At 58.0% G+C, this 23,100-nt stretch overlaps 14 protein-coding genes across 14 annotated transcripts; 13 read left to right on the top strand and 1 right to left on the bottom strand.

Annotated features, from left to right (window-relative positions):
• Positions 1-642: 642 nt before the first annotated feature.
• On the top strand, positions 643-1,665 carry LOC62_04G005304 (uncharacterized protein; the record flags this gene model as incomplete). The annotated part of the gene is made up of 2 exons (XM_062771831.1): positions 643-767; positions 1,236-1,665. The coding sequence occupies 2 exons, from the start codon at positions 643-645 to the stop codon at positions 1,663-1,665; spliced, it is 555 nt and encodes a 184-aa protein (XP_062627815.1).
• A 535-nt stretch (positions 1,666-2,200) lies between these two features.
• Positions 2,201-3,094, top strand: LOC62_04G005305 (uncharacterized protein; the record flags this gene model as incomplete). The annotated part of the gene is made up of 1 exon (XM_062771832.1): positions 2,201-3,094. The coding sequence occupies one exon, from the start codon at positions 2,201-2,203 to the stop codon at positions 3,092-3,094; it is 894 nt and encodes a 297-aa protein (XP_062627816.1).
• A 327-nt stretch (positions 3,095-3,421) lies between these two features.
• Positions 3,422-4,566, top strand: LOC62_04G005306 (uncharacterized protein; the record flags this gene model as incomplete). Its single annotated transcript, XM_062771833.1, has 2 exons — positions 3,422-4,321; positions 4,369-4,566. 2 exons carry the CDS (start codon positions 3,422-3,424, stop codon positions 4,564-4,566), a joined length of 1,098 nt encoding a protein of 365 aa, XP_062627817.1.
• A 384-nt stretch (positions 4,567-4,950) lies between these two features.
• On the top strand, positions 4,951-5,832 carry LOC62_04G005307 (uncharacterized protein; the record flags this gene model as incomplete). Its single annotated transcript, XM_062771834.1, has 1 exon — positions 4,951-5,832. One exon carries the CDS (start codon positions 4,951-4,953, stop codon positions 5,830-5,832), a length of 882 nt encoding a protein of 293 aa, XP_062627818.1.
• Positions 5,833-6,104: 272 nt separating this feature from the next.
• LOC62_04G005308 (uncharacterized protein) lies at positions 6,105-7,090 on the top strand (the record flags this gene model as incomplete). The annotated part of the gene is made up of 2 exons (XM_062771835.1): positions 6,105-6,971; positions 7,025-7,090. 2 exons carry the CDS (start codon positions 6,105-6,107, stop codon positions 7,049-7,051), a joined length of 894 nt encoding a protein of 297 aa, XP_062627819.1. The 3' UTR covers positions 7,052-7,090.
• A 554-nt stretch (positions 7,091-7,644) lies between these two features.
• On the top strand, positions 7,645-9,079 carry LOC62_04G005309 (uncharacterized protein; the record flags this gene model as incomplete). Its single annotated transcript, XM_062771836.1, has 2 exons — positions 7,645-8,685; positions 8,756-9,079. The coding sequence occupies 2 exons, from the start codon at positions 7,645-7,647 to the stop codon at positions 9,077-9,079; spliced, it is 1,365 nt and encodes a 454-aa protein (XP_062627820.1).
• Positions 9,080-9,545: 466 nt separating this feature from the next.
• On the top strand, positions 9,546-10,340 carry LOC62_04G005310 (uncharacterized protein; the record flags this gene model as incomplete). Its single annotated transcript, XM_062771837.1, has 1 exon — positions 9,546-10,340. One exon carries the CDS (start codon positions 9,546-9,548, stop codon positions 10,338-10,340), a length of 795 nt encoding a protein of 264 aa, XP_062627821.1.
• A 720-nt stretch (positions 10,341-11,060) lies between these two features.
• LOC62_04G005311 (uncharacterized protein) lies at positions 11,061-12,050 on the bottom strand (the record flags this gene model as incomplete). Its single annotated transcript, XM_062771838.1, has 1 exon — positions 11,061-12,050. The coding sequence occupies one exon, from the start codon at positions 12,048-12,050 to the stop codon at positions 11,061-11,063; it is 990 nt and encodes a 329-aa protein (XP_062627822.1).
• Positions 12,051-12,877: 827 nt separating this feature from the next.
• LOC62_04G005312 (uncharacterized protein) lies at positions 12,878-13,874 on the top strand (the record flags this gene model as incomplete). The annotated part of the gene is made up of 2 exons (XM_062771839.1): positions 12,878-13,738; positions 13,866-13,874. 2 exons carry the CDS (start codon positions 12,878-12,880, stop codon positions 13,872-13,874), a joined length of 870 nt encoding a protein of 289 aa, XP_062627823.1.
• A 1,499-nt stretch (positions 13,875-15,373) lies between these two features.
• LOC62_04G005313 (uncharacterized protein) lies at positions 15,374-16,387 on the top strand (the record flags this gene model as incomplete). Its single annotated transcript, XM_062771840.1, has 2 exons — positions 15,374-16,292; positions 16,326-16,387. 2 exons carry the CDS (start codon positions 15,374-15,376, stop codon positions 16,385-16,387), a joined length of 981 nt encoding a protein of 326 aa, XP_062627824.1.
• Positions 16,388-16,431: 44 nt separating this feature from the next.
• On the top strand, positions 16,432-18,004 carry LOC62_04G005314 (uncharacterized protein). Its single transcript, XM_062771841.1, has 2 exons — positions 16,432-17,652; positions 17,705-18,004. Exons 1-2 carry the CDS (start codon positions 16,639-16,641, stop codon positions 17,711-17,713), a joined length of 1,023 nt encoding a protein of 340 aa, XP_062627825.1. The 5' UTR covers positions 16,432-16,638; the 3' UTR covers positions 17,714-18,004.
• Positions 18,005-18,098: 94 nt separating this feature from the next.
• Positions 18,099-19,545, top strand: LOC62_04G005315 (uncharacterized protein; the record flags this gene model as incomplete). The annotated part of the gene is made up of 3 exons (XM_062771842.1): positions 18,099-19,197; positions 19,301-19,370; positions 19,473-19,545. 3 exons carry the CDS (start codon positions 18,099-18,101, stop codon positions 19,543-19,545), a joined length of 1,242 nt encoding a protein of 413 aa, XP_062627826.1.
• A 483-nt stretch (positions 19,546-20,028) lies between these two features.
• On the top strand, positions 20,029-20,637 carry LOC62_04G005316 (uncharacterized protein; the record flags this gene model as incomplete). Its single annotated transcript, XM_062771843.1, has 1 exon — positions 20,029-20,637. One exon carries the CDS (start codon positions 20,029-20,031, stop codon positions 20,635-20,637), a length of 609 nt encoding a protein of 202 aa, XP_062627827.1.
• A 405-nt stretch (positions 20,638-21,042) lies between these two features.
• On the top strand, positions 21,043-22,244 carry LOC62_04G005317 (uncharacterized protein; the record flags this gene model as incomplete). Its single annotated transcript, XM_062771844.1, has 3 exons — positions 21,043-21,965; positions 22,035-22,106; positions 22,202-22,244. 3 exons carry the CDS (start codon positions 21,043-21,045, stop codon positions 22,242-22,244), a joined length of 1,038 nt encoding a protein of 345 aa, XP_062627828.1.
• Between the last annotated feature and the right edge of the window lie 856 nt (positions 22,245-23,100).

Below are 23,100 nucleotides of genomic sequence, written 5' to 3' on the forward strand. Positions count from 1 at the left end.
TTATAACGCTGCTGCTGGTGCCCACGGCACGTAAAGCATTGCATTCAGAGCGCGGAACATAACATCAAGGAGCCTACGGACATAATCATGGGCGTCATCGACCACACATCATACCCCGACATCACCGACACCCTCCTAGTTGCGCGATTGGCCCACCCTATTCCATTGCCGCGATCCCTCCCACCTCCAAAATGTGCTCAGCACTCATGATCCAGCTACCGCCGAGAGAACGCCGTTTACTTAACGGAAGGTTTCATGTGCATGCATGTGTGTACGTCGCTTCAGCGACAAATCGCGATGGCATGGTCTGGCATGGTCTGATTCCTTGCCGGACATGTACACAATCTGACAATGGCAGGTCCTATTTGCAAAGAAGCACACTTTCTTGTTCTCTCACAGGCTGAGATATGACCTGGCTTCTGAGAGAAGCGAGTAGCAACAGAGCTGCCCCAAAGAAAGTAACGCACGGGGCGGCACCCGACTCACCACCGTCGCCTCAAGTATGCACCAATTCTACTCTCTCTATGCGTGTCCGACTCATCCCTACTTATCATCTCCCCACAACCCAACTCACTCGTCGACTCACCCCATTCGACACGCATCCAACCCTCGTTTCACCTCCCCAGCACCCACCCACCACCAATGTCTCTCACGATCGAGCACACCGCCTTCCCCACCATCATCAACAAGATCCTCAAGTACGCCGACTTCCCGACGCATCTTGCGTTCCGTGGCACGTCCAAGGATTTCAAGGCCGCCATCGACAAGTGCGACTTCAAACATGCTTTCCTAATGCATTGGAGATCGACTATATACGATCTAATCTTCCCTAGGCTCCCGACGTCTCCGATCTGGGGTGTCAACACCCACTTTCCAGCCCGAGCGATCGAGGTTGTTGATGTCGTAACCTATGTCGAGCCCGTTGGCCGTTGCGATGCCCTGTCTACCGCACAATCCATTCACACCATTCGTCGACTTGGGTTCAAGTCAACAGCCACCCAGTTTGCACTTCCCGTCACTCTTTCCACAGTTGTCGACTTCGTCTAAGTCGCAGATGCCACGCCGCTAGGACCCCTAATTTCCATCCGCACTTCCCAGGAGCGGCATATCATCCACCTACGCTTTGATCCACAAAATGGGAACCCTTTCGTCCCATCTGTCCTATTCGACCTACGGGGACCCACGGTTGAACTCAAGGAAGTGGTAATCGCCCTGTGGCTTGACTGCGATTGCAGCGTCATTCACTCTGACGCCGAGGCGCTCGACTCTGACGACGAACCATTTGGCATTGAGGACACCCGCAACGTACGCGTCATCCCTGCGTTGTTCGTCATCATCACCCAGCTAGCACCGTATTTGATCTACAACGGCAACCTGAAGATTGTTGGGATGGAGAAGATCGGAGATCCTATCCGCTACTTTTACGAGCCTTTGGAGGCCTTTCTCGCAAGGGACCCATTCGAGCGGGAGTATATCGATGCCATCAGATCGGCCATAACATGCCTCTCGTTCTCGGACTGGTGGGCCGAGCTCGGCTCTCGAAAGGCCATCCACGGACTATGGAACCCTCTTGCGGAGGTAGAAGTGCGCCCGATCACAGACCCGGCATTGGAGGGAAGGCTGACAGCGCACCAGGCAGGCCGTGCTGATAGGGCTGAATTTTGAGCCGGTCGGCCGATGCGCTTTTCTCCTTGAATGACGACGGCGGCTCAGTCGTCGACAACCATCAGAACGACGACACCATTCATCAAGCCAACCAGCGCGCCCCAACGGACGACGTTGAGTGATGAGGACAACTATTCTGATGGCACCACTTTATGTACCCGTTTTCAACAGCGCCGGGCTGTCACTGACCGCACATGGCACCGTCGAGGGCCAGGACTAATGCTTCTGAATGGTGCGAGGTGCGGAAGGGCCCCGGGTGTCAAAGAAGCAAGTTGTGCACCGCCTTACTGAGGAATCCCACAGACCGCTTACTGTCGGACCATCAACCAGCTTCGCTGTTCAGTTGCTTTTGTCAATACTCATTCACCCGTCTCAACTGGCCATGCCGACTGTCATAGACCACACCGCGTTCCCCACCATCGTTGACAGGATCATCCGCTTGGCCGACTTCACAACTATGTTGGAGGTAGAATACAACAGCGCGCCACTAGTATAAACGCCACAGTGGCGTCGTCTCAATCTGTCTATCGCTCTTATGCTATCAACTTCACGACTCCGTCTAACTAAGCTTGCGTTCCGCACAACATCCACCAAGTACTGCGCCATCATCGACAACCTCCTCTTCAAGCATGGTCGGTTCGCCTGCGACCGGCCGCAGACGTGCACTCTCACATTCCCATCTTTTGGCCGCCCACCGGCCGCATGCCCAAGCTTCCGTCTGAGCAACCACATTCTCAGTCGATCCATTGAAGTCGTCGACGTGAGCATGCCGTGGGTCAGCTTCCACCGTGTCCATATACTTCAGGGTTTGCCCTCTGTGCATACCGTCCGTCGACACGGATTCAGGTCCACCATGACTCAGTTGAAGTTTGCAAGCGAGGTGCGCACTGCCGTCGACTTTGTCGTGCTGGGGGAGAACATGCCGACTGGGCCTCTGATTTCAATGTCTTCAACCCAAGAACGTCACGTCATCCACATTCGCTTTGATCGGCATGAACAGCAGAAGTGCTACCCTTGTGTCCTCTTTGATCTCTGCGGGCCCACGATCAACCTCAAAGAAGTCGTTATTGCGCTGTGGCCTGACGACATCAACGATGGTACCGAGATATTCACAGCTCCTATCTTGTTGGCCCTCATCGGCGAACTTGTGCCGTATCTCCGCTTCCACGGAAAGTTGACGATCGTGGGTATAGAGTATCTGTATGGGAGTCATGATACCACATACATCCGACAAGACTTGTGGGAGTTTTTCATCGATTTGGCAGGAAGCAAGGAGCGTGCTGACGAGATCACTGAGGCCATCTCTTTCGTCACTTTCAAGGAATGGGAGATGCAACTTGGGCGTCGATTCGAGTTGGAGGGGCTGTGGAGCCCTCTTACAGAGGTAGATGTACGTCTTACCGAAGTTGGGATCGCATGGTCCAGCTGACACCGTGCAAGGTAGATTGGTATCCTGTCTTCGCGCCTGATCCCGACCCTTCCGACGATGGGAGCCCTCCAGTCAATCCCAGCAGCCCGACAGTACCGACATCTATGCACCAGCCGGCAACCCCGTTGGTGTAGACCACCATGGTGCTCTCGGAACCAGTATGTCATAAGAGTGAGGGATGCAAGAGTGCGGCTCGAGCAAGTGTGTTCAGCGGGGGCAAAGCACTTTGACGTTCCTCGCACCGCATCCTGTGCCACCGACGATCCCCTAAAGCCGACATTTTGTTACTTTTCTCTTTTTCTCATTGACCATTTCTCTCAACACACAATGGCGCCCAGTATCGACCACACGGCATTCCCAGCCATCGTGGTCAACATTATCCAGCACGCCGACCTCAAGACGCAGCTCGTGTTCTGTCGCACCTCCAAGCAACTGTGCGCACTCATCGACAAGAAGCATTTCAAGCACGCCCTGCTCACCGACTTCGAACCTCCACGTTACTACATCGACTTCCCCTCGCTCCCAACGTTCCCTCCGCACGCCGACAGGTACCCAGTCCTGTACCGCGCCGTCCAGGTCGTCGACGTGAAGCTGGCGGTCGATCCGCCCAGTAGCATCTATCAGCTGGATGGCGCGACATCCGTGCACACAATCAGGCGCATTGGATGGGTGTCGACCCTGGCGCAATTTGTGTTGCCCGACGACCTGCGCACAGTGGTCGACTTTGTCGACGCCGCAGACTACATGGAGGGCCCCCGCATTACGGTGTCCTCTACTCAAGAACGTCACATCCTCCACATTCGCTGGGACCACCGCAAGTGCAATGAAGAGTGCATTCCGTGTATATCGTTCAACCTGAACGGTCCGTCAATCAACCTCAAGGAATTCGTCATTGCCCTCTGGGCGGGTGACTTGGACGGTGACGAGATTACCCAGACCCTGCTGCACATCGTTCTTGACCTCGCCTCCTACCTTCAGTTCGTCGGAAAGATGAAGATTGTCGGGCTCGAGCGGACGGCCATAGGGGGAGAGGCGAGCAACTTTCAGACCAAAGTCAAGGTGCTGCGACAGCACCTGCTGGCTGGTGTCGGGAAGTTGCCCAAAGTCAAGAACCATGCCGAAGAGCTCGACCGCGCCATCACGTTCCTCACCTTCGACGAGTGGTGGAAGGAGCTCGGGCAGCGCAAGGAGACAGAGGGCGTCTGGAACCCTTTGGCCAAGATTGATGTAAGTGGCGTTGGTTATCGGTCAGGGTCTAGCTAAACGGATTGCAGGACGACGACGACAGCACCGACGACGACGGCACCGACGACGACGACGGCTCGAGCTCCGAATCCGTTGACGAGGACGCTCCCTTGGGCCCATACAGTGACACCGACTTCCATGACTGGCCCGACGATGACGATGTGAACTCGGCCGACATCGCCGAGGGCATGGAGTTCGACCTTGGCTGGACGCACGGCTGGTATTAACGGTTGCGGGGGCAGCTCAATCGCTGCCGCTGGCTGGGTAGATTGCCCTATGACCATCGCGTATCCGCAGACCCCACAGCGTCTCCCTAGTTAGATCATGGTAGTGTGGTGATGTGCATAGTTATAGACGTCAGACTTGCCTCCACCATGTGTCGAAGCCCACCGAACACAGTAGCGGGTCCAATCCCGACGCCTAGTGCGGCGGCCACTGGCCACTGGACCCCGCACACACTTTATCCGCCGCTGTTTGTTCCCTCTGCTGTTGTTTTGTTCTCATCACCAACACTTACTCTGCTCACGCTCAACGCAACAACAACGATGACAGTCATCATTGATCACAGGGGGTTTCCGTCCATAATCCGATCCATCATACACCATTCAGACATGCGGACGAAACTGGCCTTCCGACTCACGTCCAAGGCCTTCAGCACGTACATCGACAAGCTCCTCTTCAAACGTGCGCTGTTGACCTTGGGCATTCAGGAAGGCGAAGTGCAGTCCCGCCTCTCATTCCCAGTGTTCACTGCGCCGCCCGTTCCACCATTCAACAATGCCGCACACTTCCGCGCGATGGAAGTCGTGGACGTCAAGCTCAAGACCGACTGTCCTGGCCGCGAATACTCACTGCGTCGCGCGGTCGCAGTGCACACCATCCGGCGCATTGGTTGGTTCTCGACTAGAGCAGAGTTCTACCTGCAGAACGGCGTGCGTACCGTGGTCGACTTTGTAGACGCAGGCCAGACGACGATGGGTGACCCCCCGCGGATCACCATATCGTCCAGACAAGAGAGACACATCATCCACCTGTGCTGGCGTGCCGCCGAGTACTTCACAGGTTTCCCGCCCACCTTCTCGTTCAGTCTCAACGGCCCAAGCATCAACGTGACGGAGACCGTCCTCGCGCTCTGGCAAATCAATCCGAACCCCAACGAGCCCTTGCAGACCGACCCACCGATCAACGTAGTGCTCGGTATCATGCTCGAGCTCCAGTCTTACCTTCGGTACTGGGGGACGCTGAAGATCGTCGGTCTTGAGACGCTTCGGTGGGAGACGGAGGAGACCCTCGACTTCGATTTCATGGTGGCCGAGGTCCGAGCCGGGTTGAGGGAGAACTTGGAAGCTCTCGCCGGTATCCAGGAGGACGACCTCGAGGTCATCGACCGATCAATCACGTTCGTCACGTTTGAGCAATGGTGGCAGGAGCTGGGCCCGCGCAAGGACGTCGAGGGGCTGTGGAATCCCCTTGTTCGTGTCTCGACAGCCTAATCTTGACCGTGTCTGGTCTAGAGTCGATAGCTGCACAACAATAGACATCTGAGACAGTGGGGCCCCTCGCTACGTCGTCATCAACAACCGACCCGACAAGACCGTTCACTCGTCCCGACGTTTTTTTTTCGTTGACGAGTCGCTCGCTGCCTTCGTATCATCTTCACCATCCATCGCTGACCGTACTGCTTGCCATGGTATCGACAATAGATCACACGGCCTTCCCCGAGATCGTCGGCCTCGTGATATCCCACGCGTCCTTCGAAACCCAGATGGCCTTCCGCGGCACTTCGAAATACTTTGGCGGCAAGATCGACAAGCTGTACTTCCGGCACGGCGCACTCACCCAACCGTTTGAGGAATACTGGCTACACCTCTCCGTCAAAGATATCGCCACAGCAGCACCCATGCACCTCTATGGCCTCAAGGTCGCGGGGCTATCCGTCGAGATCCTGGACGTCGATGGGCGCAACTTCCCGACCGCACCACGGGCGTACCATTCCTACGACCCGCTGGGCTGTCTCCCGAACCTCAAGATAATTCGCCGCATAGGATGGAACTCGCGGAGCGCAAAGCTCATACACAATCACCCCCTCGACGTGGTCATCGACTACATCGATCTCGATAGATGCCGTGCCATGGTCGGTGCTACGCTGCATCTCATCCCCCAAGCCGAGGGTCATGTCGTCCATATCAAATGGACTTGGGACAACATTCCTGGACCCAGCATCCGCGTGTTCATGGTTCCGGCAGCCGGCGCCATCAGGCTTCGCGAGGTCGTCGTCGTGCTCTGGCCGCCATCAACGCCGCCGACGGCCGACTTTGAAGACGATGACGAGCCGCTGTTCTGGTACATTGTGCGCGAGCTGTCACCCTTCATGGGTGCAGGCGGGACGGTCAAAGTTGTGGGTCTTGAGAACGTTCCTCGCCAAGGCCTTTCCCTCGCGCCGCACTTCACGACAACGTACGAGAACAACGCTCAAGCCTGGTACCAGGGAGTGTTCGCTTACCTCGTCGACGAGGAGTGGTTCCATTTAGGTGACGAGAACCTCAGCTGCCATACTTTGGAGGAGTGGTGGGCTGAGATTGGAGACGACAAAAACATTATGGGCAGCTGGGTCGAGAAATCGAGCATCAAGGTATGCTTTGCTCAATGTCCGCGACACCGCCTGAATCGCGACTGACGGCGCAGGTCGAGGGAGAACCCCATGGGCCGTAAATTTCCATCAGCAGCACGGCAACTGCTCCAATGAACGACCACTGTGATATGGATTCATTGTCCACAGACGTCGTTTATCTCCGCACCATTGTACCCTCACCCCGATATCTTCATTGGCTATTCTCCGGTTCACCCTGCTTCACCAAGGTAACGACGACAGACAACACATCGTCCCCGAATCTGTCGACATTGTCTGAAATGCTGCCATGGATTCCTTGTTCCATCTCGACATAGTCCGACGTGTACCCGGATACCAATTCTGGTGTAGCGACCGAACAATCAACACATTGATTGGTCGTTGCCTTGCTCCCGGCCATAAAGCGGCAGGACAATACGGCAGAAGTCATCTCGGGTACGACGACTTCAGTGACAAAGGCCGACTTGACGCAAGAGCATTGTTTCGGTACTGTTCCACCGTGCATCGCTTGCAGGAACGGCGAATTACACTCGGATTGTGCGCCGGTGTCTCTCTGACAACCATTACAACCATTACAGCATTGTCCAACTGCTATAAAATGGTCGCCTCGCGCCCATCTCGGTGTGACCCATCAACCTCTTCATCCCCCAGCTCATCGCTCAATACTCTGGCCACAATGGCATCGCCCATCACGCCGCCTGCCGACACAACCGAGTCCCAAGTCTTCCCGGCCGAGATTCTCGGAATGATCTTCAACGTCTCGACCTTCCCGACACAAATCGCGTTCCGCGACATCAATAAGGCCTGGTGCCAGTTCGTCGGCAAGCGGTTTTTCAAGCATGCGGTCGCTTGGACTGCCGACCGGCTCAACTCTGGCATCACTTTCAGGGGATATGGACGGAAGTCTCCGTTGGCCGTAGGTGGTGCGTGGCCGCACGGATATTCGCCGTTTCTCCTCGACAACATCGAAGTCTTGGATATCGGCTGCGACTATCCGAAACTTGCTGAGCAGGTCAATTTGCTCATCCGCCGCTGCCCTAACCTGCGTACCATTCGTCGAATTGGCTGGCAGGCGGTATGCATAGACACAACGCTGTCGCTGGACCAGCGCCTGGAGCGCCAGCCCTACAACGTCGTCGACTACTACTACCGAGAGCCCTGCAAGGACTCCATCGTGGTGCGTTTTGCCACGGACCAACCCCGCCACACCATTCATTTCAATTATGATAACGACGCACACAGGCATGGCCTGCGCTTCGACTTCATCACGGGGATGAATCAAAAGTGCACTCTTCGTGAAATTGTCATCGTCCTTTGGAGGAACGCACCGGTGGGCCCAGAAGACGATGATGAGCAAGACACGCACCCTGATGAAGAAGACGAAGAGACACACCCTACTCAAGGACACCACTGGTGCTATGCCTATACACACGAGTATGAGCTGTTTATTGCTGGTAATTTCACCCACGCTCTCGAAAGCTTCTTGCTCGGTGGTGGTCGCCTGACGTTCGTCGGGTTGGAGCGGTTTCGCAAGGGCAGCGAACTCGTGAACATGGAAGGTCTTCTTAGGCGCCTTAGGCCACCCCACGGTGAATTCCATGATCTGAGCGCATTGGTTCGCCAGATTGATTGCGTCACCTTGGAGGCGTGGTGGACAGAGCTCGGCCCACGAAAGGAAGAGGAGGGCCTCTGGAACCCGCCTGAACGCCCTGATATTGTAAGTTTCTCCAACTTGCCCGTATCGTCATCACTGAGTGTCTTAGGGCAGCAACGTCATAGGTCACAAGGATTACTGCTGTGCCTGCGGATTTGTCACGGACGGGGACGATGAGGACGGATCGTCGGCCTCGAGCACCTCTTCCTCCCATTCTAGCCACGAAGACGACGATAGCACCCATTCAGATGGGTCCGACGACGATGATTCAGATTACGTCTACGAGTCTCCTGATGAGGACGAAACCGACACCGATTCCTCGGGGGACGCCGGCTCGGACCACACCGACCAGCTGGACGGATCGCATTACGCCGACGAGTCCAGCACCGACGAGTCGACGGCGGTCGGGTCTGCCGAAGACGAAGGGAACACCACTGGCGATACTGAGTGGATATAACCCGCCGCCGTCAGGCATGATTCCCTGGCCGTACCGGCACCACTGCGACCTCTGGAAGCGGCGTGCCGCGCCTAACTCGACCTTCCGCCTCGTCCTCACAAGAACATCTCCTTCGGCCTATTCTGTTCATAAATTACAATAGCGAGATGTGGTGTTCGATGTATACATGTCATCTCATTTCTTCAGCCCTCGTCCTAGCGGTGTCCTCATCCTAACAGGGCCAGTAGCTGCGGTCCGGTGCTCGCGTTTTGATGTAAGCCGGAAGGATGGAGAGCCTCCACCTCACCGGTTGCGGGGCCCCGCATCGGCAAACCTCCACATCGGATCGCCACCCGCCTCGTCGATGCCGCATCTCGTTGTCGTCCACACCATTCTTCATCCATCCACAACTTTGTGCCAGCAGGCTTAACCAGAAAGGACCAGCCCTCGATGCGGCGTGGAGATTGTGCCCGTTGCGACTCCGACCATGCCTACAACGATAAACCACACAGCCTACCCGCTCCTCATCGACACCGTCATCGACTTGGCGCCCATCGGCTCCCTCCTCGCACTCAGACGCACCTCAAAAGCCTTCTGCACGCGTATCGATAAGCGGCTGTTCAAGCATGCCACGCTTGTCCAGCCAGAGGGCCATGCGTGGATGTACGTCGTCTTCCCTAGCGTGCCGGCAACTGCCCCGTGTCATCTGTACGACTTGCCCTTTGCGTGCCAGGCGATCGAGGTACTCGACGTCGACAGGACCAACTTCCCGCTCGTGCCGATAGCGTACCACTCCATCAACCCGCTCGAGACGCTGGTCAACCTCAAGACTGTGCGGCGGATAGGATGGGACCGCCGTCCGTCGCGCTTGCGGCACGCGGGTAACCTCGACACGATAGTCGACTATGTTGACCTCGACGAAGCGACGGAGGAGATTGTCTTCCACCTCGTTCCAGGGCAGGAGCGGCATATCGCCCACATACATTGTACGACGGACGAGCTACCCACGATCGAGGTCTCGATGGGCCTCGTCGGCCCCGCGACGGCGCGGCTGCGCGAGTTTGCGATTGTCATCTGGTCGCCGGCGGACGAACCGCCGCCCGACTCTGATATGGGCGACGAGCCGTTCCTCTGGGAACTGGTGCACGAGCTTGTCCCTTTCCTCATGTCAGGCGGTGTCCTCAAGATTGTCGGGCTCGAGACAGTCCACCCCCGCCGCCTGTACCCCGAGCCCAAGGTGCTCGTGCCTGGCGTCCAGCATGTCGAGGAGTGGGCGCGATGAGTCGACTCTATCATCTCGGGGGAGCACTGGTACAAACTTGACTTCACAGACAAGCTTCAGTGTATCACCGTTGACGAGTGGTTGGCAGAGCTGGGGGATCGCAAAGAGATGGAAGGGGTATGGGTGTCCAAGAGTGACATCAAGGTGAGCAGTGGAAGCGGGAGTCCCGGCTGACTACATACATAGGTTGAGGGCCAGGCGACAGATTGGTGACACGCCATTGCCTCCCGAATGGGACGCCGTGGGGAGCGGTGCTGATGTGGTTGGCGATCTCGTGGTCAGGCCGTTCCGGCTCCTGACCAGCCACGAACGGTGCATTCCCATGACGCCGGCTCCTCCGCGGGCGAACAGTTGCACCCACGGGCTGAGAGTTCTGCTCCGTTGGCGGGCTGGCGCAAGCCGCACTGAAGGCCCTCGGGAGGGCCTCCGGTATGCAGCACGTGCCTCGACGACGTCGCAACAAACGCTCTACGACACCGTGCTCGAGAAGCGGGGTCCACTTTGGTAGGCCCAGTTCAAGGTGCGATGGATGCATTCAATTAAGATGATCGTGGCAGACGCGATTGTTCGATAGGGCGGAGCGGTACCGCCAGTTGTCATTGGGGTTGCTATGGCGACGGGAACGTAAACCCCAACGCTTCTAGGTGGGCACGCCTATCGGCCTCCCACCCACGGGCAGCCGGCTGCTTGCGCACACCCGCCGGCGGTGCGCGACTATAGTCAGCTCTGTTCACCCACAACGACCACCCACCTGCGTTTCCACTCTTCGGGCCAGACTCCAATGTCGTCCTTGTCGTCGCCCAGGCGCTCGTGCCACTCCTCAAAGGTGATGCACTCGAAGGCAAATTCCTCTGCGTGGCCAGACTCGCGGAAGAGCGCGACTTGGGCTTGTAGCTCCTCGCGGAAGGCAGCGACGGTCGCGTCGAAACAGCCGCGCTTGAACGGCACCTCGCGCTCCTCGGTGATTTGGTTCGGGTCAACATGCTCAAGCCCGACAACTGTGACGAGCGGCCGCTCGCCCGCGCGGATGAGCGAGTTGAAGATGCAGCAGAGGTCGACGTAGACGCGGGTGCTTGGCGGCGGGGCTTTCGGGACGGAGAACGGCCAGAGCGCGAGCACAAACTCGTGTACGGACGGGAGCGCGAGCAGCGTGCCGAGACTCCCTGGAGCGTACGCGTTCGTGTCCCACCGTACATGCAGCACATGGCGCGTCACGCCCGAGTCGACGAGGGGCGCGCTGCTGCCCAGCGGCGGGTGGGTTGACAGGTCGACAAAGTCGACCACGGTGCCGAGTGAGACCGAGGGGATAGTGAACGGGTTGAAGATTGAGCTCGTGGGCCAGTTGAACCGCCGCAGGGTGCGCAGCGCTGGCGAGGTGGTAGATGTGACCGTCGCGAGCTCGTGGGGGACGAACTCGCCGACGTCGACATCCAGCACGACGAGGGTAGAGGGCACGATGCCGATGTGCCAGCGCGGGTCCGCGCGGCCCTTGGAGGGCGGGTAGAGTGCCAGGCCATCGCCGTCGCCGTCTTCGCTCGTGGTGCGCGTGAGGATGAGGTGTCGTGACAGGAGCCGCTCGACGCGCGGGCGCACCCGCTCGCGGAAGCCGCGCGACGTTGCGCGTAGCTGGAGGAGGGACGCGAGTGGCGCGTACGAGATGATCAGGTCGAGGAGGTATGGGTGTGCCGTGTGGTCTATCGATACTGGCATGGTCGATGGCGAAGAGTGAGTGTCGACGTGTGAGAGAGATGTCGTCGAGAAGTGTTCGCCGCCAAAACAAGACACATTCCAAAGATAATCCGCGCTTTACGTCATGGCGTGGGTAGCATGTTGGAGCTGAAGGCCGAAACCTTGTCGTGCGTGTCCTGGGGGTTCCCGCAGATCTCACGTATCGGATCGGGTGTGCCGAGGTGGTGCAAGTGAATGCGTACACGTGGAATGGAGAAGGGACAGGATGGACAGGATGGGGGTGCTTGCTGATGGAGAGGTGCATAGGGAGGACGCCGGGCGCTGACGCGCCTGCGTTGGCTGGAGCGGGTGGCCCGAGCCTCTGGCAGTCACATGTCGAGGGCTTTGAATGGACCCAGGTTGTTGGCATTGCTCTTCGTCCCGCGCTGTGCTCAACAACACGCTCTTCGTCGATGGTGAGGTCTGCCTGCTCATTCTGACTCATAGGGGACGGGGGGACGGTGGAGCGCTCCCCCCACCATCTCACTCTCGGGCATCTCCGATCTACCAAGAAAACAACGCACTGATGACCTTGGACCATGGCCACGAGCTGTCCCCACAGTTCCAATCTCAGTCGACATCTCCCGATAACCCGAGCATGCTCATCGCGGTCTGACAGTGTAGGTCTCCAGGGCCCTCGCAGGACGTCCTCTAGGTCCCTCACTCCACGCTGGCACTCCGCACTGGCGAGATGCGGAGACCCCGCAATCACGTGACTGACTCTTGGCAAACACCACTGAACCTGACTGACGTGCTTTCCATCTCTCGACTTTTCTCCATCGCATCTCCCACCACAAACTCGAGCAACAATGGCCCCAGTGCTCGACCACACGTCGTACCCGCTGCTCATCGACGAGATCGTTGCCGCCGCGCCGGTGTCCTCGCTGCTCGAGCTGCGGCGGACCTCAAAAGCCTTCCGAGACCGCGTCGACGCGCTGCTCGTCTCGCACGCCGTGCTGGCGCTCAAGGACGGCGCGCCGGCACTGTACATCCCCAAGGGGCACGATGGCGCGGGGAAGCGGCTGCCCTACGTCCCCGGCCATGTGTCGACGCTCGACGTTGACGTGAGCACTACGCGGCGGGACGACCTCGACCGGGCCCAGCTGGACGCGTACACTTCCCTGCGCGTCCTCCGCCGCTTTGGCCTCCCGCCGGGGAACGACGCGCCGCGTTTCGTCACGCACGACACCTTGGCCCATGTGGTCGACTATCTTCTGCTAGGGAGCCAGCGCGGGAGCCGCAGCGTGCGGTTCAACACGGCGGGCGAGACGCACGTCGTCCACCTGCGCTGGAACGAGCTCGCGCCGTCCCGCACCCACTTCGCGGTCACCGTCAGCCCAGCAACCAAGGAGCTCGTGTTCGTCCTCCACCCCTTCTCGCGGCCCGACCGGTGGACCAACATCATGGAGGCTACGCCCGAAAGGCCGCTGTTCACTGGCCTCATCAACACCTTGTCGAGCCTCATCTTCGCGCGCCGGTGGGGGCAGGTACAGTGTACCATCGTCGGCCTGGAGAATGTCCATCCGAACACAATCCCGCCTGGCGAGCACGTCATGGAGCCGTTCAACCGCCCCGGCCTTGCAGCTGGCGCGGCTGCCTTCCGCGCTGCCTTCGCGCGAACCCTCAACGCATCGCAGGCTGTGCGCGGTGTGCAGGAGACGGTCGACAGTGTACGCTGCTTGTCCCTCGAGGAGTGGACGGCGGGGCTGGGGAAAGAGAAAGAGCTGCTTGGGACGTGGCCAGCGGAGTACGACGACGGGGTAAGTGGGCTGTGATGGGCGACGCTGACAACTGCAGCTTCTTTGAGGTGTCGAGACGTCATAGGGCTCGAAGAGGTTTGAGACTGTGTCTTCAGCCCAGCGCCCCGCCGATCCAGGTGCCCATGGGCGTGTCAACGTCGCTGTTTCACAAGAGCCTCCCTGGAACCAGCTGTGCGAATACTTGAGCTGCTGTTAACATCCTCCCTCTTTCTCCACATCACCTGTCGCCATCCACAATGTCGTCCACGATCGATCATACCGCGTTCCCCGTCATCATCGACCTCATCATCGCACGCACACTCGCCGCCAGCGGTACTGTTGGCCTTCCGCAGGGTGTCGACGCAGTACCGCGATCGCATCGACAAGCTCGTCCAACATGTTGTCCTGCAGCGCACTGTTCCCACGCGTCGGTTTCAAACCATTGCCACCTTCTATCTGCCCATCTACAACAACGGTGTGTTGAACAAATCGTCACCGACCCTCTTCCTACCCGCCGCTGTCACAACTCTCGATCTGTGCGGCCATATGTCTGCGATCTGTGCGGCCATATGTCTGGAGAGTTCAAAATCAGTCGCTTATTGTCGAACAAACTCAAGTTCATGACCGCCCTCCGTCGATTTGGATACAAAGCTGCAAGAGTAGGCTTCAAGAAGCGTGCTCCCCCACGGCTGCAAACTGTGGTCGACCACGTTCTCGTCAACGATATCCCCCCTCCCGAGTGCTTTTGTCGCGGCTCCGTTCGTGGGGCCACTCGATACATCCTGCACTTGGCATGGCGCCGTCCCGGGTGGGATCGCTTCAGATGGTGGAACGGTGATGATGCGTTCCGCGGCCTGGAACATTTCACGCTTGTCTTATGGCCGCTTCCTGCGCCCGACCCTCTGCAACCAAGCTGGGCTATCATGCCCCATTACTTTCGGGAGCCGCCCTTCTTTCGGTACACTACTAGGTTCCTTACTCGCGGCGGTCGAGTCACATTGGTGGGACTAGACGATTCGCACTGGAACGACTTCCATGGGTTGTACTCTCTGTGCAAGAGTCTACTCGAAGGAGGCTGGACGGGCCATTACTACCCTCCGGCTCAAATCGACGAGATCTGCTCGCGCATCGAATTCCTGACGTACATCGAATGGCGCGATACCCTCAGCGATGCCGATAAGGAACTGTTGGACGGTAGCGCCTGGGTGGGTGTGCAGATGGGCGCCTTGCTGACGAACAGGCCCGTAGCGTTGCGTAGCGTGTGGCGAGCAGCCCCACTGTGCACAGGTCGTCCGTACCGACTTGCGGCACCCCCCTCAAGACGTCACCGTAAACGCACCATCACATCACATCGCAATCAGCTGCTTCCCAGCCCATTATATCGATTGCACCAAAGCCCGTATGCATGCATGGAGATCTCGAGCGTAGATGATGAGTTGCAATCGTGCCCGAGAAGAGCCGGGATGAGGCGACCTTGACGTCATCGGGGCCCCGACCTCCACCTCCCCATCTCACTTCGATCCCCATCGCACCGTCGTCTCTGTTTGACATCAACAACAACCCACAATGCCCAGAAAACTAGACCACACAGCCCATCCCTACCTCATAGACCTCATAATCGCCGCGTCCACCCTCCCGACCCAACTCACCATCCGCTCAACATGCCGCGCGCTCCGAGACCGCGTCGACACGCACCTCGCGTCACACGTCGTCGTCCTCCCGATCGAGCGGTCGAACGACGCGAGACTACACCTCCCGAACCTCACCAACCCATTCACTGCTGGCCAATCTATCCTCCACGCGCCCGGAACCTCGTCTCTGCGCGGGGCTCCCGGTGTAGCCTCCACGCTCGACGTTCTGAGCGAACCCGCTGGCGCCGACCTCCTCCCGGGCATCATCTTATCCCAGTTCGCGTCCGTCACGACACTACGCCGCTTCGGCCCCGCGGCAATCACGCGTCCCTACTCTGCCTTGACACAAGTTCACACTGTTGTGGACTGTATCCAGGGTGGATGGGAGGAAGAGCCGCCGGAGATCCGATACCTCCCCCTCGTGAAACGGCACGTCATCCACTTCTTATGGGACGAGGCCGGCGCGTCAAATCTACACCGGCCCCGCGGTGTGGCGGACATAGTGCTTGACGAGCTCGTTCTCGTGCTCTGGCCCTTTCCTCCAGGAAGGGTGAGACCAGCAGCGCTGTACTGGCTCATCTCCGACATCGTCGCCGTGCGCGCCGCGCAGATGACGATCGTCGGCCTGGAGAAGGTGCACCCGGCACAAGTACTCGCTTCGAATGACGGCATGCGGGGCACGATTGAGCGCGGCGACGTGCGCTCGCTCGCTGATGTGCTCGGCGATATTTCGCGCGAGACGGATACCCTCCCGCCTGCGTATTATACCTTGGAGGAGTGGCGCGCGTCGCTTGCCGAGGAGGAGCGCGACGTGCTATGTCCGCCTGGGCTGGGCGACTGTCGTCCTGCGCGAGGTGGGTGGGTTGACTGGATGCGCTGACTGGCAGCACAGAGTGCACTGCAGCGCATTGAGGAGTTCTTCTCGACGGACCTCGCGACGCCTGGCTGATGGGCATGGCCGACCCGAGGTATACTCGCTCTCCTGCTCGCCAGCACATCGCCTCCGTCTGCGTATGTGTTATGACCATCTTGTTCTGTCACACTGGGGGGCTGTTGTGCTTGTCGAGTGCTGTGATGAGGGGTTGACGTCAGGTCGAGTGGACAACTGCGCCCCCTAGTATAAAAACCAGTCGCCACCCACGTTGATCTTCCTTCCTCTCCATCACTCTTGTTCCCAACACTCCACCGACATCCCTCGCAATGCCGTCCACAATCGACCACACCGCGTTCCCCTTCATCATCGACCGCATCATCCTCCACGCCGAGCTTGACGCTCTGCTCGTCATCCGCGCGACGTCTAAGGAGCTCCGCGACTACATCGATGCGATTGTCTTCTCCCACGTCCGCCTTCGAGACGGCCCACCAGGCGGTTACAGGGGCCCACCGAAGAGATTTGCCCTCTTCCCCCCCAGGAGCACGCCCCGTACGGCCCTTTCAGCACGCCACAGTCTCCAGTGCAAGACCCGTCTTCCTTTCATTGCTCACGCTGTCAAAGTCCTCGACATCCACGACGCCGGATTCTCGTACGTTGGCGGCGGCGACCGTGATCTTCCACCCGCCCTCATGAGCGCCTTTACCAACGTCACCACGCTCAGGCGCCTCAACTGGGCCTCCGTGGAGCTCAAGTGCCATGCTCCGTTTGGGGCGCCGGTTCACACCGTTGTCGACGACCTCAACACTGGCGACCATGACATCTGCACCGAGTACCACATCCAGTGCATCCCCGGAGCGAAGCGTCATGTCGCGCACCTCCGTTGGGACCAAGACCTGAACCAATACTGCGACCTCGACGTCGACGTCAACAAGGTGCCCGAGCTCGAAGAGTTCGTCCTCGTCCTCTGGCCCCATTCGAGTGGTGCGCGGCACGGCATGCGCGGGCAAATCTCGCAAGAGCTCTACACACTCCTTCACAGCCTTCTGCCCCTCGCTCAGCGCGGCGGATCCATCGTTGTCGTTGGGCTTGAGGGTGTACAGGAGGACCAAATCGACCCCCTCTACTCCAGCTTGAGCAACATGGACGACCTCCGCAAGATTCAACCCGACCCCTTCCTCCTCGGGCTTTTCTTCGTGTGGACCGACTATATGGGAAACGATATGACCAAGCTGTACAAGTCGATCACTCGTCTCACCCTCAAGCAGTGGCACGATACTCTCAGCGAGTCGGAAAAGACCCTTATCGGCTGTCGCCCGATGCTCACGAGTTACCGCAACCTTGTGGGTGAGACGTGGTCCGATGCAGTTCACGACGCTGACCATCAATCACCAGCCGCTGTGAGGTACTTGAGTCGAGAGCAAGACCCTCCACCCGAACTAAGACCCCTCGATCCGGACCAGCCTCGGCATGCGCAAAACGGCCGGCGACCGAATGACAGATGGCCCTCGGGCAGGATGGACTTAGGCGAGTCGATGGGAGGACAATGACGATACATTCATGTTCGACGTGACTGTGAGTATGCATGTGTGGTGTTGTGTGACGCGGTGCACCTGCCGATGTGCGCCCGGGTGGGACAGAGGGGCACAAAAGGTGCAAATTCTCCATGCTCGAATTGACGAGTTTGACTCTTCAACATCCACGTCAACTATCGACTGGCCCACCATCCATACCTTGTCGTCCACCCACCAGTCCCATTTCGTCAACTGCCGTCAACTGCCTCGCCACCATGCCGGTCACGATCGACCACACCGCATACCCTTACATCATGGACCTGATTATCGACAACTCGGACGTCGACGCACTCCTCAAGCTACGAGCAACGTGCAAGCTCTTTTGCAAGCGTATCACTACCCTTCTCTTCACTCACGTCTCACTTGTGGAGCAAAGCATGTACGAAGACAAGGATTCAAGCAACGACGACGAGGATACAAGCAACGACGACCAGGGTACAAGCAACGACGACCAGGGTACACGCAACTACGACGAGGATACAAGCAACGATGACGAGGATACAAGCAACGACGACGAGGATACAAGCAACGACGGAACGCCGCCAAGCAAGCAGCCCCGCCTCGTCCTACTCCCTCCCCTTTTCTTTCTTTCCGGAAACGGCATCAATGACGCCATTGACGACGTGTGGCCCCCTCCCTCGCTGCCCTTCTTTCCGGACCCCGTCCAAGTGCTCGACATCGATCTCAGGTGCCTCTGGCACGACCAGCAAGGAAGCCACGATGCCCTCAACAAACTAAGTCGCTTTACCAACGTCACCACCGTGCGGCGCTTCGGCGCGCGCACAGCGTCAATCATTGGCGACATTCCCTTCGGGGTACCCCGAATGAAGTGCGTCGACTATTTAGACACTGAGGGACTCTCTGTCGATAAAAGCTACCACATCGGGTGCATCCCTGGTGTGGCCTCGCATGTGATCCATCTCCAATGGCGCCCAGGGTGTCTTACGAACATCGATTTCTTGCTCAAGCGCACCGGTGACCTTCAAGACGTTACTCTCGTCCTCTGGCCGAGCTATCACTTCAAGGACGAGAACGTTGAACCCGCCCCGTCCTGCGAGCTGTGGAGCATCCTTGAAAGCCTTGAAAGCGCCATTCAGCGTGGAGTATCCCTCACCATCGTTGGAGCAGACAAGCTGGAGTACATCACCGATAAGCCCCTCGAAGATGACGAAGCAGACCACGGGTGGATGTCGCCTCAGGAGAAGCTCCTTCAAAACTTGCTCTTCAAGCTGTCTTCTGTCTGGGATGCCATACCCGAGGAAGATATCGACGCCACCATGGCCCACGTCAAATGCGTCACGATGCCTGAATGGCGTGATTCACTTCCGGCGCTCATCGCCGAACCAAGCGATTTGTACTGATCTCAGTGAGTGGAGGTCCTACGAATGATGCCCACGCCAGTACACCGACCAACCAGCGTCTAACACCATGTTGAAGTCCGATGTCAATCCGCCCGTTCCTCGCACTCTCTACCTCTATGGGAGAAGGTAAGTGGGCCAACAAGGAGACACAGCTTTGCGTCACCTCTCGGTCGTCGATGTTCCCCTGCTGACTGTTCCAGATGAGTCACCAGCGCCTTGCATGTCCAGTAGTCAAAACACGGCGCCGATCATGAACGAGTGCGAGCACCTCCATGTGACTCGCGCACTTGCTTCGCACTAGACGGCTTCTCACACGCCACCAACGTCACCACTGACAATATTCACCCTCTGCCCTTGCACGGTGAGCAGCTCACACGGAAAGCAGGACATGGCAAGACACTTAAGTCGGCATGTTGGCCATTGACCACCTCCTCGTCACTCTCGCTTCAACCCCACCGTCTTCAGCACTAACAAGGGCTACTCTAACGGGTTCACCCACCTCACCCGAGAGCATAGACCCCATCACCAACGTCGTCATTGCCGATCACGACCTGCAAACACTTACACCCTACCCCACTGTGAGTATGCGTGTGTGTAACGCACTGCCCCAGGAGGTGTGTGTCTTCGGTGCGAAGAAACGGCGCGACAGGTGCAAATTCTCCCATGTTCGAATCCTCGTGTTTGACGTTTCCCCATCCTCGTGGTTGACTCATCCCCATCCATGTCAACCAACACTTGACTCTCAACCACCAACAACCCCAACATCGCCAACCAGCGGGCAATCATGCCAGCCACAATCGATCACACTGCATATCCCTACCTCATCGACCTCATCATCGATAACTCGCATGTGGACGCACTCCTCAAGCTCCGCGCAACATCCAAGAGCTTCCGCGACCGCCTCACCACCCTGCTGTACACCCACGTTCTGGTCGGGAACGGATACACCAACGACCCGTTCAGCGACAATCTCCTCGTCCTCAAGCGTCCATCCTCCCGTCCCCTGATCTATCGTGAACTTGGCGACGTTTACTCGCCTCCCTATCTGCCCTTCCTCCGGGATCCAGTCCAAATACTAGATCGCGAACTCACCGGCTTCTACACCCCCCGACCCGAAGACAGCTACCCTTTCGACAAGATTCGCGGGTTCACCAATGTCACCACTGTGCGACGTCTGGGGGCCCATACCCTCTCCACCATTGGCGACTTTCCTTTCGGCGCGCCCGGCATCAGGTGCGTAGACTATTTGACGACCGAGGGACTCGTCCACAATGAGCCATACTCGATCAACTTCATCCCTGCGGTAGCTGTCTACATTCTGCATCTCCAGTGGGATCCAGACATTGAGACAAGCATGGACTTCTTCTTCTATGGCCCAAACTCCCACCGTTAGCGTCGGTCCCGGCCAAGTCCTCTTTGGCGGAGCGTTTGATCGGTTGAATGGCAGTAACCAGACAGGATTACCTACCTGACTCCGAGGTGCGAGACCACTTCTGACAATAGACCCGAGCGGACGACGCTTGCACCCGAAAGAAGCATGTGCGTCACCAAATTGCACAGCCACGGTTGCACTGATAACTTATACCCACTCCCACTGCCTTTCTTTCTCTTGTCACCACTCTCAACCTCTCCTCCAACCACAACGGCAACAACACACGACACGCTCCATCAGCGACAACCACTCCCGTCACCCTCCTACAGGCCATCTACTGGCACTGTCGCATAAGCAGAGGCTCCACTCGATCTCCGGTTCCGCCCTGCTCGCCCCCACCGTGGATTCTTCGCCACTCATCCCACAATGAGCATCGACCTCGACACTGTCCAGGGCCACCGTATTCTCAATGGCATCTTGAAGCACGCCGATCTACGTACCGTTCTTGCTATCAGCGCGACCTCAAAACGTTTCCGCTCTTGGATTCTGGAACAACTCTTCAGCCATGTTCTAGTATCCGCATCGCAGTCCGGGAACCCCGTGCTGGCACTCAGTGTTCCCGCCAAAGGTGACAACGCACTGTTCATCACCCGTCGCAGGTACACTGCGCCGGGAGTATGGCCTCCACACGTCTGGGGCAGCCTCCACACACTCGATCTCGACCTGCGTCACTGTCGCGAGGAGAACTGGGCCCCTCTAACAGAAGCCCTAACTCGTTTCGATCGCGCCCCCAACATCCTGCGTCGTATGGGACAGAAGGCCATGACCGTCGACTGGGGTATCCACTCCGACTATGTGGTGGACTTTAACGATGAGACTGTCGACAACTATGGAACAACCAAGATCTGCATGTTGCCCACCGAGCGCCGCCATTACCTCCACCTCGCCCTTGACCAGGGCGGGTCCGTTAACGGAAGCGGCCGGGTTAAACTCGAGTGGCCCGACTCCCTAGGGCTGCATGCCTTCAAGGTTATCATCTGGCCTTACGAGTCAGGCGGACAAGTCACATACTGCGACGAACTGTGGTCAGCACTGGATGGCTTGGTCGATGTGGTGCTGCGTCACTGTCCGCTATACATCGTCGGGCTTGAGCGCTTCGACCCCGAGGCGGTAGTCTCTACAACACGGGAGCGGGCGTATGGGACAGCCAGGCAGCCGTTCGAGACACGTTTCTTGAAGAAACTCCGCTCACGCTGGGCGACAAAGCTCACGGCGTACCAATATCGCCGGGGGGACTGGTCTGATGTGGAGGACCCCATGCGTTGGGTGACCTGCCCCAACTGGCACCAGTGGGTATTCGACAGCTTCCGCAGTCGGGGCGAATTTTTAGATCGCATTGCTTTCCCCCCATCTTACAGTTTCGAAGGAGAAGAAGAGTCGTCAACCGTGGGCCTATCGATCGGCACTGTTGAACATTGGGAGGACAGTCTGTGGGTCCCGCGTGGGCTCAGATAATGAGGGTACATACAGCTGACGATCCAGTGATGGCAACGTACTGCATACAGTGTTCTATTGGGAATCCCAGAGCATTGTCGTCCTGGATCGTGATCACCGAGACGGGTGGTTGATGGCTTGTTCCGTAGCATGGTCGTCAATGATGAGTGGCGAGAGAGATCTGTAATGCACTTCGTGTTCGGTCGCCGATGGCTTAGTTCCGCGCAAGGACGAGGGTTGAGTCGAGTGTTCTGTGTACAGTACTTGTTCAGACGCACGATTATGTCATGCTTCGTGTACGCAAGCGACGCATGTAGTATTCAGTGTGGAAGGAGTTGTGGGCACGGAGTAAAGGGGGCGTCACGAGCTGGGGGGGTCAATCATTGTATCGTGTTCGCTCGCCAGCACGTCGCACCGCTCTCACCTTTAAAAGTGTGACTTGTGACTTGAACTCTTTCTCAAGTGCTCTTCCCTCGACTCCAACACTCCATCCACCAGCTCTCACCATCCCGACACCTCCCACCATCGATGACAGTCACGATCGACCACGCCTGTTTTCCCGGCATCATTGACAACATTATCCACCATGCCCCAACTAGCTCACTCCTTGTCCTCCGAGCAGCATCCAGGTACTTCCGTCATCGAATCGACAAGTGCTTGTTCAACCACGCCCTGACTTACCTTTACTGGAGCGACAGCGGCACTAAGCAGTCCGACTTCCGCTTCCAGTCATGGCCGCCGGGGGCATGGCGCAAGTTTGACACCATCCCCCCAAGTATCCGGTCGTCACGCGCAATCGACACACTGGATGTCATGATAAAACCTGGCCGCTGGGCTCGATCCCTTCCAAGAGGCATAGAGCGTTTCCTCTACGTGACCACTCTCCGGCGATTTGGCGAGGCTGCACTGCTGGGTACACAGCCCTACCGTCAACCAACAACATTCGACACAGTCGTCGACTTTGTCTACTCCCCAGCTTTTGACAGTCAA

Source organism: Vanrija pseudolonga, chromosome 4, assembly GCF_020906515.1.
Source record: "Vanrija pseudolonga chromosome 4, complete sequence".
NCBI classification, from domain to species: domain Eukaryota; kingdom Fungi; phylum Basidiomycota; class Tremellomycetes; order Trichosporonales; family Trichosporonaceae; genus Vanrija; species Vanrija pseudolonga.